Source organism: Ovis canadensis, chromosome 9, assembly GCF_042477335.2.
Source record: "Ovis canadensis isolate MfBH-ARS-UI-01 breed Bighorn chromosome 9, ARS-UI_OviCan_v2, whole genome shotgun sequence".
NCBI lineage: Eukaryota > Metazoa > Chordata > Mammalia > Artiodactyla > Bovidae > Ovis > Ovis canadensis.
The window spans coordinates 38037289-38051774 of NC_091253.1; the positions used below are offsets into that span (position 1 = coordinate 38037289).

The following is a 14486-nucleotide window of genomic DNA, read 5'->3' on the forward strand; positions in this document are numbered from 1 at the left end:
TTGTTACACTCTCAGCTTGGTAAAGGGCTCTTGAGCAATTAATTTGATGGATGTTTTTAAATACAGTTGATGATAATGATAACTGGTGCAGAGTGTCTTGTTATTAAGACTCAAGTGAACCAAGTTATACTTTGTAATGCAGACCTCAATCATGCAAGTTTGCCCTTTAAGCGTTTAAATTTGGTCAGATTCCATGAACTACTGCCAAGAAGCAAACACTTGAAACCTAATACAAGAGCCTTAATGATTCTGTAGAAAGCTGTGATCACAGAATGTTCACACCTATCAGAACCCCTGCTGTAAAGAAAAATTCTGCATCAAAGTTATGACAGGGACAGGAAATAAATCAGTGAGTGGCATACAGAGGAGTGCCATTTTAAAGGGGTCTGGTTTTGTCTGCTCCCCAGATACAGGAGAAAAGGTGAAAGAAAAACAGTATTTTACTTCCCTGCTCAGGCATGCTTTGGGACACAGAAAACCCAAATCAGTCCTATAGAAACCAGCTTCTCTTACTCAAAGTAGGAGCACCAAATCTGCCATAAATAATCCTGGAGAATGAGCAAAGACAACTGTGCACAAGAAGCTTGTATTTTGTGGAAATAAAAAAGGGAATTATGAAGCTTAAAAATACATAAAAATAAGACATGATCTCTACCCCAATATCTGCCAATTTAAAAAAAGTCTTTGAAACTGGTAAAATGTGAGCAATTTAAATGTCCACCAATCATCCAGGAATAACATCATCTATTGAGTTAACTTCAGTTATAGTTCACGCAGTGGTCATCCAAGAGAACCATCTCTTATTTTAGCTTCCTACTTTCCGACACTCTTCTTCCTCCTGGATCTCAATTTTCATCTTCTAAGCTTAAGACAACTCCTGTGATTACTCATTAGTTTTGATCTGCAGGCTCTGGCACTGCTGGCCACATCATTTTTCCTGAAATTACTTCCTCCCTTGGCTCCTGCGCTACTATGGGACCCTGCATCTCCTCCATCTCAGACCATTCCTCCTTATGACCTTTCTTCCTCTTTTTAGCCAATGGATGTGTGTCCATCTCAGTCCTCAGTGTTGTTCCTGCTAAAACACCAACATTATATCTGGATATGCAACTTCCAAATAATTCACTTTTAGCCTTGATCTGTTTTCCCAGTTCCAGGTCTGTACCCTCAACAACCTAAGGGATATTTCAATTGCTCATCACACCACTGCATCAAAGAAAACATGTTTGAAACTGTTCCTTCGTAACCCAAACAGTTCTTTTTGCATTTTTTGGAAATGGACTGACATTCTCTATTGTACTCATGCTAAAGCCTTGAGGTGATTTTTTTTAACCTCATACTCCTTCTACCAACCAGTGCAGGCTCCAGTGCCTAATTTCCAGTGTCCTCTGCCATGTCTCCTAGCAACCCTTAACTTACATTTCTAATCTTACCAACCAAAATATACTATTCAAAGATATTTAACTGTTTTAACACAAAAGTAATCACTCTTCCTGTCTCCAGTTTCTTTTCTCCAAAATGCCACCAGGTTGAACATTTAAAAATATTAATTCAATTAGGCCCTCCTCCACTCAAAAGTTCTTCTGTAGTTCAATAACACCTTTGTAACAGAAAAGTATTGATTTCTTAGCCTAGCTTTCACCTACCCTGGGAGTTTGGTCCTGAACTTCTGGTCTAATTTCTCATAATCTTCCATTGTAATATCATAAGGATGAAAGCATAGATCTATTCTCATTAAAGAAAAGCAATAAAAAGAACATATGCTTAGGAAAGGAACCCTGTCCTGCTTCTATGTCTGTTCTTCAAAGAAAATATTCAGTGTCTTTTATTTATGAATCTGAGTTTTTAATCTTATGATATCCCCAGAGACATTTCTCCTCATCCTTCTGAATAAGTATCAGAATGTAATTCCAAGGTCTGTTTCCTTGCCCTCAACTCCCTTTACCCCTGCTAAGACTCAGTAGGAAAGAAAAAAAAAATCTACTTTAGTTCTTTTTCCTTTTTCTCCTTCTAATCTTAAACTTCTAGCACTTTCTTTTTGTGTGTATCCCCAACTATGGACCTGAAATTCTCAAGGATGCCCATAAATTGTTCAGAAACCAAGTGTAAGGAAAATGATCAGTTAGAGTTTTCTTTTTCTGTTCTTCCCAACTATATAAAAAGACCCAGCGATATATCAGAAAAACAAAATCTTAATAAAGGGATCATTTGTATCTCCATATAGTTCTATTAAGTATATATCAATACTTTGGCCACCTGATGCAAAGAACTGACTCACTGGAAAAGACCTTGATGCTGGGAAAGATTGAAGGCAGGAAGAGAAGGGGATGACAGAGGATGAGATGGTTGGATGGCATCACCTACTCGATGGACATTAAGTCTGAGCAAGCTCCAGGAGTTGGACAGGGAAGCCTGGCATGCTACAGTCCATAGGGTTGCAAAGAGTTGGACACGACTGAGCGACTGAACTGAACTGATAGTTCTATGAACTCTCTTTCCATGGATGACAAACACAGATGATACTGTTTGTCCTTATCATCATGTATTGCTTTCATTATTTAAGACACTTCACTGAAGAGCAAAGTCTGTACAGAAGATAGATGGATAAAAAGTCTACAATGAACAGAAAAATGAAGAGAAACTTCAATGACAACAACTGCAGCAGGCCACTGGGCTCTGACTCAGACTTTCTGGGACTAAGTTCCATTCTTCCTTTCAGGGCAAACTCAAGGGAGAAACTGGAAGTCCTGATTTTGCGGCAGCCATCATGGTCCTTGTCCAGGACTGTGAACCTGTTCTTTGACCAGCATCCAGGATACCAATTATGGGCCAGATACTTCAAAACCAGAGACAAAGTATAGCTCCTATCTTCAAAAAGCCATCTAACTGGGGGTATCAGACTATCAGAATGCTACATGGTAGGCAGATGGAGGCTGTCATGTATTAAGGATATCTTTAGTGAATAGGTCACCCTGGTGGTAAAGAATCTGCCTGCAATGAGACAGCCAGGTTCAATCCCTGGGTTGGGAAGATCCCCTGGAGAAGGAAATGGCAACCCACTCCAGGATTCATGCCTAGAGAATTCCATGGGCAGAGGAGCTTGGCCAGCTATAGTCCATGGGGTTGCAAAGAGTCAAACATGACTGAGCGACTAACACTCCAGTGAGTAAAAGTTGTTAAGCACTGGTGTAGGCACTGAACCAGGGGACAGAGCAATGAGTAAAGCATTATACTCTAGAGCCAATATCTGAGAGGGATCCTTGAGTGAATCTAGGATTGGGTTTGGTCTAGGAAAGATGGGACCTCTTACAGCATTCTAGAACATAAACATGGTAGACCTAAAACCTAACAGTAAATCAAACAAGAAGCTAGAAGTAATTTTTCAGTTTCTTTATATGATCATCTATTCCATGATCCAACAGGGATTACTGGGCACTCCCATGTCTAAGAGAAAAGACCCCCCAAAACATTATAGGACCAAGTGGACATTCCTGTACAGACCCTTTTTGCAACCCAATGGACTGTAGCCTACCAGGCTCCTCTGTACTTGGGGGTTCTCCAGGCAAGAATACTGGAGTGGGTTGCCATGCCCTCCTCCAGGGGATCTTCCCAACCCAGGGATCAAACCCAGGTCTTCCGCATTGCTGGTGGATTCTTTACCATCTGAGCCACCCGGGAAGCTTGGCAAACTGCAACTAAGGTAATTTATATTTGGCCATGTTGAATTTTGAAACCCAAGTCTAGACTTTTTGAAAATGGATGCCACTTCATAGCTTATTGCCCTTTCTCTGCTCACTTAGTCTTAACACTTGCTGATTTAATATAGTACCATGGACTGAATAATATTTTCAAATAAGCTTTACTAGCTGTAGATATTCCTCCAGTTACCTCATTATAAAGTCTCCACCCCATGGAGAGAAAGGAGGTTGGTTGTGTGTGTAAAGGAAATTGCTAAGGCTGACTATCATAAACATACAGCTCTAGTTCCAGAGAATAACAAACATGTACTCATCCTCAGCCCTTTTCGGAGAGGCAAGGAAATGACCATAACCACTACTGTGGTCTCAAAATTACTACTTGTCTTTATATAATGCCTGAAACTTTTCAAAGTTCTTTCAAAATCACTATTTTATTTGACTTTTACATCAAAGCTACAAAGTAAATAGGGTGTGCACTATCATTTCAGAGATGAAGAAATGCACACAGAACGGGTCCCACCTAAAGTTAGACAGCTTACCAGAGTTTAGGAAAACAACCGATCCTTGGTCTAAGACTCATCTCATTACACCAGACTGTGGAGCTATGAGCATGGAGTCCTCAAGTTTCTACGTGCCTGGCACAGACTGGCACTTGGTAAGCCCTGGCTGTCTTATTTATCTCTGTTATCATTATCCCGGGGTCTAAAGCTGCATTTGGTGAAGGAAGGAATAAACAATGGATGGATGGGAACTTTCTAGCAGTCCAGTGGTTAAGACTCCACACTTCCACTGTAGAGGACATGAATTCAACCCCTGGTCAGGGAACTAAGATTCTGTATGCTATGCTGCACGGCCAAAAATTCAAACAAACAAATCATGGATGGATAGATAATAATAAATAGATGGAGGAGGAGTGGCCAAACTAAATGAAGGTTTAACTTATACTCAGCTACATAGGCAGCAGCTTTCATAAAGTTACATAAAATTGATTTCACGAATGCTTTTCCAAAGCTTCTAAATTGCTTTTTTAAAACTTCCTGACCTGATTAGCTTTAAACCAAAGTAGACGGTTTTCTCTGACCTATTTCAAAGCTAATCTTTAAATCCCTTGGTTACAAAATTCTAAGGATTAAATAAATATTTGCTCTGTGAAAACGCATAATGGGTAAGGCAAGAAAAAATCCACAAGTGAGAGTAAACTGACTAAATTTCCAGAATTCAAGATAAAAACAAAGGAGTTCAGTGTAATGAATCTTCAACAAGAGTTTAGCTGCCATTATTTCAAAAGTTACTAAAGTCATAAACCCAATTGCATGAAAAGAGTTCAGCAGCCAAACTGAAAAAGTGAAAAATAGATGCTTTCAGAAACAAAGAAGGCTTTATGATGTTGGATATAGACTACACTTGAGCACCTAATGCCATTTTCCGATAGATACCCGGAAGAGAAGCATTTCCAATCTTATGAACTGGGTCATCCTTGCACGCCCTCCCCAGATAACAAAGCAGAGCTACAGCTTTCCTACGCTTGCTCCACACAGTATCCAGTGCAATGATGACTGTTAATAAATGTCAAACAACGGACTGGGACAGCTACACAAAAAAATCGCAGGTAAGAACCTAATTCTGCGATGACTATGGAGTGCTTGTTGTTCTTTAGTTGCTAAGTTGTGTCCGACTCTTTTGCAACCCCGTGGACCTACAGCCTGCCAGGCCTCTCTGTCCACGGGATTTCCCAGGCAAGAATACTCGAGCGGTTGCCAATTCCTTCTTCAGGGATCTTCCCAACCCAGGGATCAAACCCAGGTTTCTTTATGTCTCCTGCATTGGCAGGCTGGTTCTTTACCATTAGCACCACCTGGGGAGCCCTAGCATGTAACATATTTTATATACATTTATACATATTATGTGGGCTTCCCTAGTGGCTCAGATGGTAAAGAATCTGCTTGCAATGTGGGAAGACCCAGGTTCAATCCCTGGATCGGGAAGATCTCCTGGAGAAGGGAATAGCAACCCACTACAGTAAACTTGCCTGGAGAATTCCACGGACAGAGGAGCCTGGCGAGCAGCAATCCATGTGGTTGCAAATAGTCAGATATGACTGAGCGACTAACATGACAACATAGCACACATGTTATATACAACTGCACTTACCCCAGCGAATCAAAGTGAACTATAATCTTTTTGCCAGTGCTACTTCAGTGCAGCACTGCTACGCAGTTGACTCCATCTTTCACCTTACCTTCCTGGTTCCATTCTGAAGCACACATTTGCACACTGGGCTCCCACCAGTGACTAGCCTAAGGAATGACTCTCCCAGGTGAAGTCACATTCAAGGGCCCACTCCCTTACACTACACTCTGACTCACCACACAGAGACCTCCTCCCGCTTCTGGACTTGAAGCCTGAACTCGAGAGTATGATGCATTCCATCTCTGGCTCTGGTACAGGCTTTGGCCTCTAGGAAGTCACTGTGTCTTTCTGGAACATTTTTAAATAAAATATTTATGGAGTAACTTTCATGGCAAGTATTATGTATCTGCCACTCAACTACGGTGTGATGATAACAACCAATTTTCTGAAAATGACTGGTACTCTGGTAACTTTATGACCTCGCTGGATCCTCTTAACAAGCTCCCCTCAAAGGATGGTCCAATTATTCTTCCTGTTTCACAAACAAGGAAATCAAGGCTTGGTGAGTTCTCACATTATTTTTTCTATTTTCCAGGAGAGGATCCAGAGGCTTAAAGATACTACCCAGAATTCACCTCACAGTAACTAGCTAACTGAGCAGCTCAGAAGCAGTAGAGACAGGATTCAAAGCCTTGTGGGGCTGATTTCAAAGACACTCCTTAGGAATGAGGCGGCTGACAGCACCGCTGACAGACAGCCCTCTGCTCTCAGCCTCCTTTGGGGACCACTTTAGCAGAAGAGAGTCGCCTTGCCCAAGCTCATGCCCTCGTCCTGGGGTGACTGGCACCCAATGGGTGGTCCACAAGATATAAACGCCTGGCCCCACGTCCCCAACTCAGGACAGCTCTGAAGGGTCCTCCATCTTCAGAGCTCCCTGCAGCTTCTGCTGAGGCCATGTCCTCCCAGCCTGACTTTTTCCTCTGCCCAGTCCTGCTTCCTTCCTCTCCCTTCCAGGGGTGCCGGCCCCCAGAGCACTCCCTGACAGACTTCTTCATCCTCATCTCCACCTCAGAGCTGGTTTTCCTCCCAGAAAACCTGACTGCAATATCCACATTCTCTTTACTGTGTTGCCTCAATTGCTTCATCTCTAAAAGCGGAGGTTGGGTTCAGTGAACCCAACCTAGGTTTAGTTTTAAGATTGCAGTTGGCACAGGTGAAAAAGGTTAGGAGTCAGAAGAATCTGATTTCTATGACCATCTCAGCCACTCACTAGCTGCATGAGCTTGGCCTCTGAGATCCCCACTTTCTAGACTATTAACTATAGACTATGATCTACCTATCCTTCTATCAGAGTTGTTGAGAGCACCAGATTAAAACTACAAAGCCCATAATAACATAAGTTACTATTTTCATGATGCGGCTTCTCAGGTAGTGCAGTGGTAAGGAATCTGCTGGCCGATACACGAGATGCTAGAGAAAAGGGTTCAGCCCCAGGGTTGGGAAGATCCCTGGAGTAGGAGATGGCAACCCACTCTAGGATTCTTGCTTGAAAAATTCCATGGACAGAGGAGTCTGGCGTTCTACAGTCCATGGGGTCACGAAGAGTCAGACAATGACTGCATTTTTAAAATAGCTATTACTGTTACATTTGTGGAAGCTGCCATAACAGGAGCAGACCAGCAAGGAATAAAATGCTGCTGTCCTACAGTTCTCTGGGGAGACCCAGCCAAGGTTCTCAGCACTCCAACCGCAAAGCCTGTGGCAACCCTGTCCAATTTGTATATCACGACGTACATCTCCGTTTATGGTATTCCTCCAGTCTCAAAGGACTGTCCTTGACCCTCTGCCCCTTCATCTCTAACTGGAGATTACTGCATGGATCACAAATTCTTCTTCTTTTTAATTTTTATTGGAGTATAGTTGATTTACAATGTTGTGTTAGTTTCAGGTGTATGGGAAAGTGAATCAGTTATACAAACATCCACTTTTTTTTTAGATTCTTTTCCCATATAGGCCATTACAGAGTATTGACTTTCCTGGGCTATACAGTAGGTCCTTATTATTTATTTTATATACAGTAGTATGAATATGTTAGCCCCAAACTCCCAATCTTCTCCGAAGAAGGCCTCATGCCTTCTTCTTCATCACTCTTCTATTTTTTCCCCTTTACTGGCATAAGTTCCTTGGGAATTTATCTATTTTCTGTCCCCCTAAAACAGAGAATAAGATGGTTGGATGGCATCACCAACTCAATGGACGTGAGTCTGAGTAAACTCCGGGAGCTGGTGATGGACAGGGAGGCCTGGCGTGCTGTAGTCCATGGGGTTGCAAAGAGCTGGACACGACCGAGCTACTGAACTGAACTGAAAACCACCACAACCACCAGTACCAAATCTTCTCATGCCCCTGTGTTCTTCTCCAGTTACTTCTCATCCCTTCCCTGTACCATCTGTGAATATCTTCTTATTTCCCATTCCTCTATCCACTGATAACTGGCTTTGCCTCGGCGGTTAAACTCATCACGGACTTCTCATTTATGCTCATCTTACTGGACTGGTTGATTACATTTGACACATAAGATCACCTTATTCTTGAAGCTCTACTCATTTGGTTTCTCAGTCAACTCTTTCTTCAGTTCAGTTCAGTCGCTCAGTTGTGTCCGACTCTTTGCGACCCCATGAATCGCAGCACACCAGGCCTCCTGTCCATCACCAACTCCCGGAGTTCACTCAGACTCACGTCCATCGAGTCAGTGATGCCATCCAGCCATCTCATCCTCTGTCGTCCCCTTCTCCTCCTGTCCCCAATCCCTCCCAGCATCAGAGTCTTTTCCAATGAGTCAACCTTTCGCATGAGGTGGTCAAAGTTAAATCTGTTGTGAGCGCCTTTTCCTTTCATCATCATTTTTTTTTTCCCTTCTGGCTATGGCTATGCCATGTGGCATGTGGCATCTTGGTTCCCTGACCAGGGATTGAAATCATGCCTCCTGCAATGAAAGCATGGAGTCTTAACCACTGAACCATCAGGGAAGTCCCTGACCATCTTTTAAACCTCAAGGTACTCCTAGGGCTTTACCCCTGGAGCTCATCAGTTAATAATTTCTAGTACCACCTTTCTGACAGTGACTGCCAAATCTTTATAGCTTGAATCTCCTTTAATTTTTGACTTGTATACTCTCCCTTACACTCTCCTTCCCTCTCTGCTGTTGGCACTGGCATCTAGCCAGTCACCTTAGCATTCTAAGTCTTCCTCTGCTCTTTCTCTCCACAGTTACTAAGTATTACCCTTTCTGCCTCCTAAATACGCCCTTATCTTTTAACCCCCTAAATATTTCTTGAATCCATTTTTCCTTTCCCACTCTAACCACTGCAGTATCAATTCAGGCTCTCATTGTCCTTTCTATACTTCTTCCATGACCATCTAGCTGGTCTTCCTGCTCCCAGTTTTAAAACCCTTAAATTTACTTTCTTCACAGTGGTAGAAGGATCTGTCTAAAACACAAATCTGATTAGACTGCTCCAGCATTACTTAGGACAGTAACAGAAACACCAAATTGTCTAGTCACAGTATGCCTTCCCTGGTGGCCCGCCACGTTCCAATCCTGGCCCAGCTCTCTGGCTCCATCATCAGTAACCTCCTGCCCCCAGCTTTATGCTGCAGTAACGACTGCATGCTCATAACCCCCCGTACTCACCACGCTGCTCCGTGCCTCCACCCTTGGCCACACTGTTGTCCCTTCCATCCAGAACACCACTCTTTCCCCCCTGACCTGGCTAACCCTTCCTCACTCAAGGCTCAGTTGACGTGTCATCTCCCTGAGGAAGTCTTCCTTGATGGTGCAGGAAGGATTAGGTGTCCCTCCTCAGGATGCCTGCGACAGTACACGTTGCCATCACCGCAAATCTAAATTGCTTCAAAATCACTAACCTCCTTGGTCTGACAAAAAAACTTGGTGGCTTAACACATTAGTCACATATTTTGCTCACACATCTTCAACCTGGGCAGAGCTTGGTGAGAAGGGCTTGTCTTTGCTCCACGCAGTGTCAGCCAGGGCAGCTCTCCTGACGCCGGGGAAGCTACTCCCTCGATGGTCCATCCACAGAGCTGACAAGCGGATGTTGGCTGTTAGTTCCTCTCCACCTGGGTGTTTGACTGGGGCCATTCAGACTTCTTCATGACATGGTAGCTGGGTTCCAGGAGTAAGTGTCCTAAGAGACAGGAAGTGGAAGCTGCTAGGTTCTTAAGGCCTGAGTCCAGAAACTGATACAGTTTCTGAGTAGAAATGGAATGTATGCATGCATGTAGGCTAAGTCTCTTCAGTCGTGTCTGACTCTTTGTGACCCCATAAACTGAAGCCTGCTAGGCTCTTCTGTCCATGGGATTTCCCAGGCCAGGATACTGGAATGGGTTGCCATGTATCCAGGGGATCCTCCTGACCCAGGGATGGAACCCATGTCTTCTGTGGCTCCTCCACTGCACTGGGAAAGCCAGAAATGGAACAAACTTCTGCTATAATGTATGGTCACCCAGGCACAGGGCCCAGATTCAAGGGGAGGAGGGTTAGAGTCCTACCTTCTGACGAGCGGCATGTCAGAGACTTTGGGGGCCCATGTTTTAAAACCACCATACTCTTCTATTGGACCATAAGCTCCTTGAGGAACTCATGGTCAGGCTATGTGTTTGCTGAACAAATTTATTCATTCCTGGACCAAACTACCATCATAGAACTTCACATTAACTTGCACCAAGGAGGCTGATTCCAGACAACCCATTTATCAATTACCAAGAGGATTAAGGCTCAAAGGAAATTAGGCTGAAAGTCTTATAGCATTTTAGAAGTTGGAGGGATTTAGTATAAGCTAATCAAATAATAGTCTTTCATTTTACCAAATCAAACCAAACAAAAAACCTGAGGTGCACAGATAAAAGAATACAGCAAAGACTCTATGTGGGTCAGTTACATAAAAAAGCGATTCATAGTTTACTATATATAGGAAGTACATGCTATTTATTTGCTCACTTTCTTTCCTTTAGCAAGTCAGTTAATTAAACCTCAGAGTCTGAATGATGAGCACTGTTCATTTTCTTTCTTTTAAAGGGGAACACTATTTACTTTTGTGAGCTGGGTCCCATTTACAACTATCATTGTAATTCAGTCATCTGATGATGCACTGTGTGTCTGAGAAAAATGTTCTGCGGCACATCAGTGACTCAAATACTATGCACTGACATGCATCCAGCCATTAAATAGAGCACAGGAGGGTGCATAAGATCTCAGTTATGAGGCATCTTTAGACACGACTGACTCAAACACAAGTGTTAACAATAGAGGAATTTGAGTTTGAATCATTAAATTAACAAAGTCAAAGGAAATGAAATAATCTGACATTATAAGGTTCAAATTACAAACCTAATTCTAAAAGTTGAATTCTGAACAAATTGTTTAAAAATCAGCTTACTGAATATAGAGAGAAAACTAATTATAGCTTTAGAAACACACATTTAGACTTGAAAATATTTCATTTATTCTAAGCTTTCTGAGGAGTTTTCAAAACATTAGATAATCTTATAGGAGAAGTTATAATGACTTTAAATACCCCCACCCTCCCAAATTGGTGGGGACTATCAACTCACTGAACACACAGAAGCATTTTACCAAGAAAGTAAAATCAGTTTTTCCCTAGGGAATAACTCCCCCCCCCACCCCGCCCCCCTCAGAATTCTTTCCTGTGTGGCAGAATGCTGAGGAAAGGTAACTTCCTAAATAGTTACTTTGTAGATCAGACTGCCTATACAACTTCATTTTAAGCTATCAGAAGGAAGGGCACAACACTAATTTAGCAATTCTCTAGTAAAGGTAAGTCACATGGGATGCTGGTTTCACTAGACAAACTAAGAGGTATATTTATAACATTATCTGCATTCCCTACCCAATGTTTATGCAGTGACTACATCTTGCCCAATATAACAACTGAGAAAAAACAAGATCCTTAGTAACAGATCAGAGATAAACTGGAAAGAAAAAGAAAAAATCCAAAACGCTTGCAATCCATCTGAAACATACTGTAGGAATTTCCAAACCCCCATCCACAAAGCCTGCATCTTTATTGTTTACAGCAGAAAGAAAGATTGTCCCGAGGGGTTAATCATTATCACAGTACTTTATGTACCAACTAGAAGCAAGACATTGGGCACAAAACAGTTTAGAATGTGTGTGAGCTCATGTGTGTATGCTCAGCTGCATCTGACTCTTTGTGACCCGATGGACCATAGCCCACAAGGCTCCTCCGTCCATGGGATTTTTCCCAGCAAGAATACTGGAGTGGGCTGCCGTGCCCTCCTCCAGGGGATCTTTCTGACCCAGGGATCGAACCTGTCTCCTGCGCTTCCTGCATCGCAGGTGGATTCTTTACACCTGAACCACTGGAGAAGACCATTCAGAATCTGTGTACACCTGCTAATTCAGATTCTCTAATAGATAAGCTCAACATCCTTCAAGACAAGGCAACATGGAGTTCACATAAGCTTAAATAATCTTCCAACATATTTGCCTCTTTCAGACGGAACCTAGCTTAAAGAGACGTGGCAGTACCCTGGGGTGGAAAGGGAAGGACAGTTATCTCTTTACCATCAGAAACAGCAATACAAAAAACCCCAGTAGTAACAGCTATAGCTGATGGACAGTCTACCATTTGCCAGGCACAATATTAGGTGCTATATGTGTACTTTTATTCCCCACCACAGTCTTTAGATGTAAGTTCCACTTGTGAATCCTTGGACTTCCCTGGTGGCTCAGACGGTAAATTGTCTGTCTACAATGCGGGAGACCTAGGTTCAATCCCTGGGTGGGAAGATCCGCTGGAGAAGGAAATGGCAATCTACTCCAGTGCTATTGCCTGGAAAATGCCATGGACAGAGGAGCCTGATAGGCTACAGTCCATGGGGGTCGCAAAGAGTCAGACACGACTGAGCGACTTCACTGTGAATCCTTGTATTACAGTAAAGAAAAGCAAGGCTCAAGGCAGTAAAGAGATCTGCTCAAGGGACAGGTGAGGGTGATCTGAACAGCCCACCTCTGCTCCAGAGCTTGAGTCCTGAATTTATGAACTGCTCACTCCATATGTAATTGTTCATTTACTTTAATTTAGGTACTGCTTACATAAACCATACAGATGAAACATGTGCTCTTATTATAAAATAATTTAGAAACAGATTCATAAAATTGATTTTCAAACCATTAACGACATTAAAATACAGCTGATACTTGAACAACACGGGGGTTAGGGACACTGACACCTCTACCCAGGTGAAAATCTGAGTATAGGTGAATCCATGTAGTTAAAAAATGTGTTGAGAGTCAACTGTGTTTCTTTAGTTATAAAATGCACCATTATTTTCCACACTAAGCAGAAAAAAAAAATTGCTGCCAGTTACAAGATGATAGTAAGACATGTACCAATTTTAGAGATTAAAACATGAAGATACTTGTCTTAAACACTGATGAGGGACTTCCCTGATGGTCCAGGGGTTAAGTATCCACCTTCCAATGAAGGGGACGAAGGTTCAGTTTCTTGTTGGGGACCTAAGATCCCGCATGCCATGGGGCAACTAAGCCTGAGCACCTCAACTAAAGAGAAGCCCAGACACAGCAACTAAAGGTCCCAAGTGGACAACTAAAGACCCAACACAGCCAAATCAGTTAATATATATATACTGATGAAATACACACACTGATGAAATACAGTTTGTTTATTTTGCCCACTTGTTCCTATTTATCGTCCCTTTCCAGTTTCATACATTAGCTTCTCTTTACTTACTTTACTTACTTAATTGTTGGTGTTCCCAGAATTAGTTCCGGCCTCTTTTTTTTTTTTTTTTTGCTGATCACTCTCTCCCCCTGGGCAATCTCATCTATTTGCAAGGTTTCAACCACCACCTGGTAAGGATATTGTAAGCTGTCTTTCCCCAGACCATATTTGCAATGGTTTGCCTCCAAACTGATATTGTGTTAATCTTTCAAACTCAATATGTTAAAAAGTCAAACTCACTGTCCTTATCCAAAGCCTGCTTCTCCTTCCAGGGTCTATCTGGTGGTGATGGCATACTGGAGCATATACTGAAGAAAAGACTTTAGACTACACATCCAAGTTCAAATCTCAAGCTTTGACACAGCCCCCTGTCAGACTTTAGTCAAATGATCTACTGTTATTCAAAAGGTCTGCTTCTTTATCTAAAAAGTGGGGCTAATAGCTTTCAGATGGCAGTAAAGATTAATTCAGCTAATTTATGGAAATAACTATCACATGGTCTAATACATAAGACAGAGGATGAGATGGTTGGAGGGCAACACCGACTCAATGGACATCGGTTTGGGTAGACTCCAGCAGTTGGTGATGGACAGGGAGGCCTGGCATGCTGCAGTTCATGGGGTCGCAAAAAGTTGGACACGACTGAGTGACTGAACTGAACTGAATACATAATAGGCCCTCAATAAATAGTTGCTATTCAGCTATTATTAGTTACTGAGGCCCTCTTCTGCCTAGGGACCTAAGTTGAGAAAGATCCCAGGGAGAAGGGAAAGGCTACCCACTTCAATATTCTGGCCTGGAGAATTTCATTGACTGTATAGTCCCTGGGATCTTTCTAACCCAGATCTCC

At 42.6% G+C, this 14486-nt stretch overlaps 1 protein-coding gene across 9 annotated transcripts in view; it reads right to left on the reverse strand.

Moving 5' to 3' along the window:
* The window catches only part of NSMCE2 (NSE2 (MMS21) homolog, SMC5-SMC6 complex SUMO ligase), a 233021-nt gene that overhangs the window by 87565 nt on the left and 130970 nt on the right, over nucleotides 1–14486 (reverse strand). Inside the window, exon 5 of one of the 9 annotated variants that reach the window (XM_069599899.1) lies at nucleotides 8656–10036. The exons of the other annotated variants lie outside the window; for them this stretch is intronic. Coding sequence (XP_069456000.1) covers nucleotides 10035–10036 — 2 coding nt within the window. The 3' untranslated portion in view covers nucleotides 8656–10034. Of the gene's footprint in view, nucleotides 1–8655; nucleotides 10037–14486 lie in introns of those variants that run through there. 9 annotated transcript variants of the gene reach the window in all.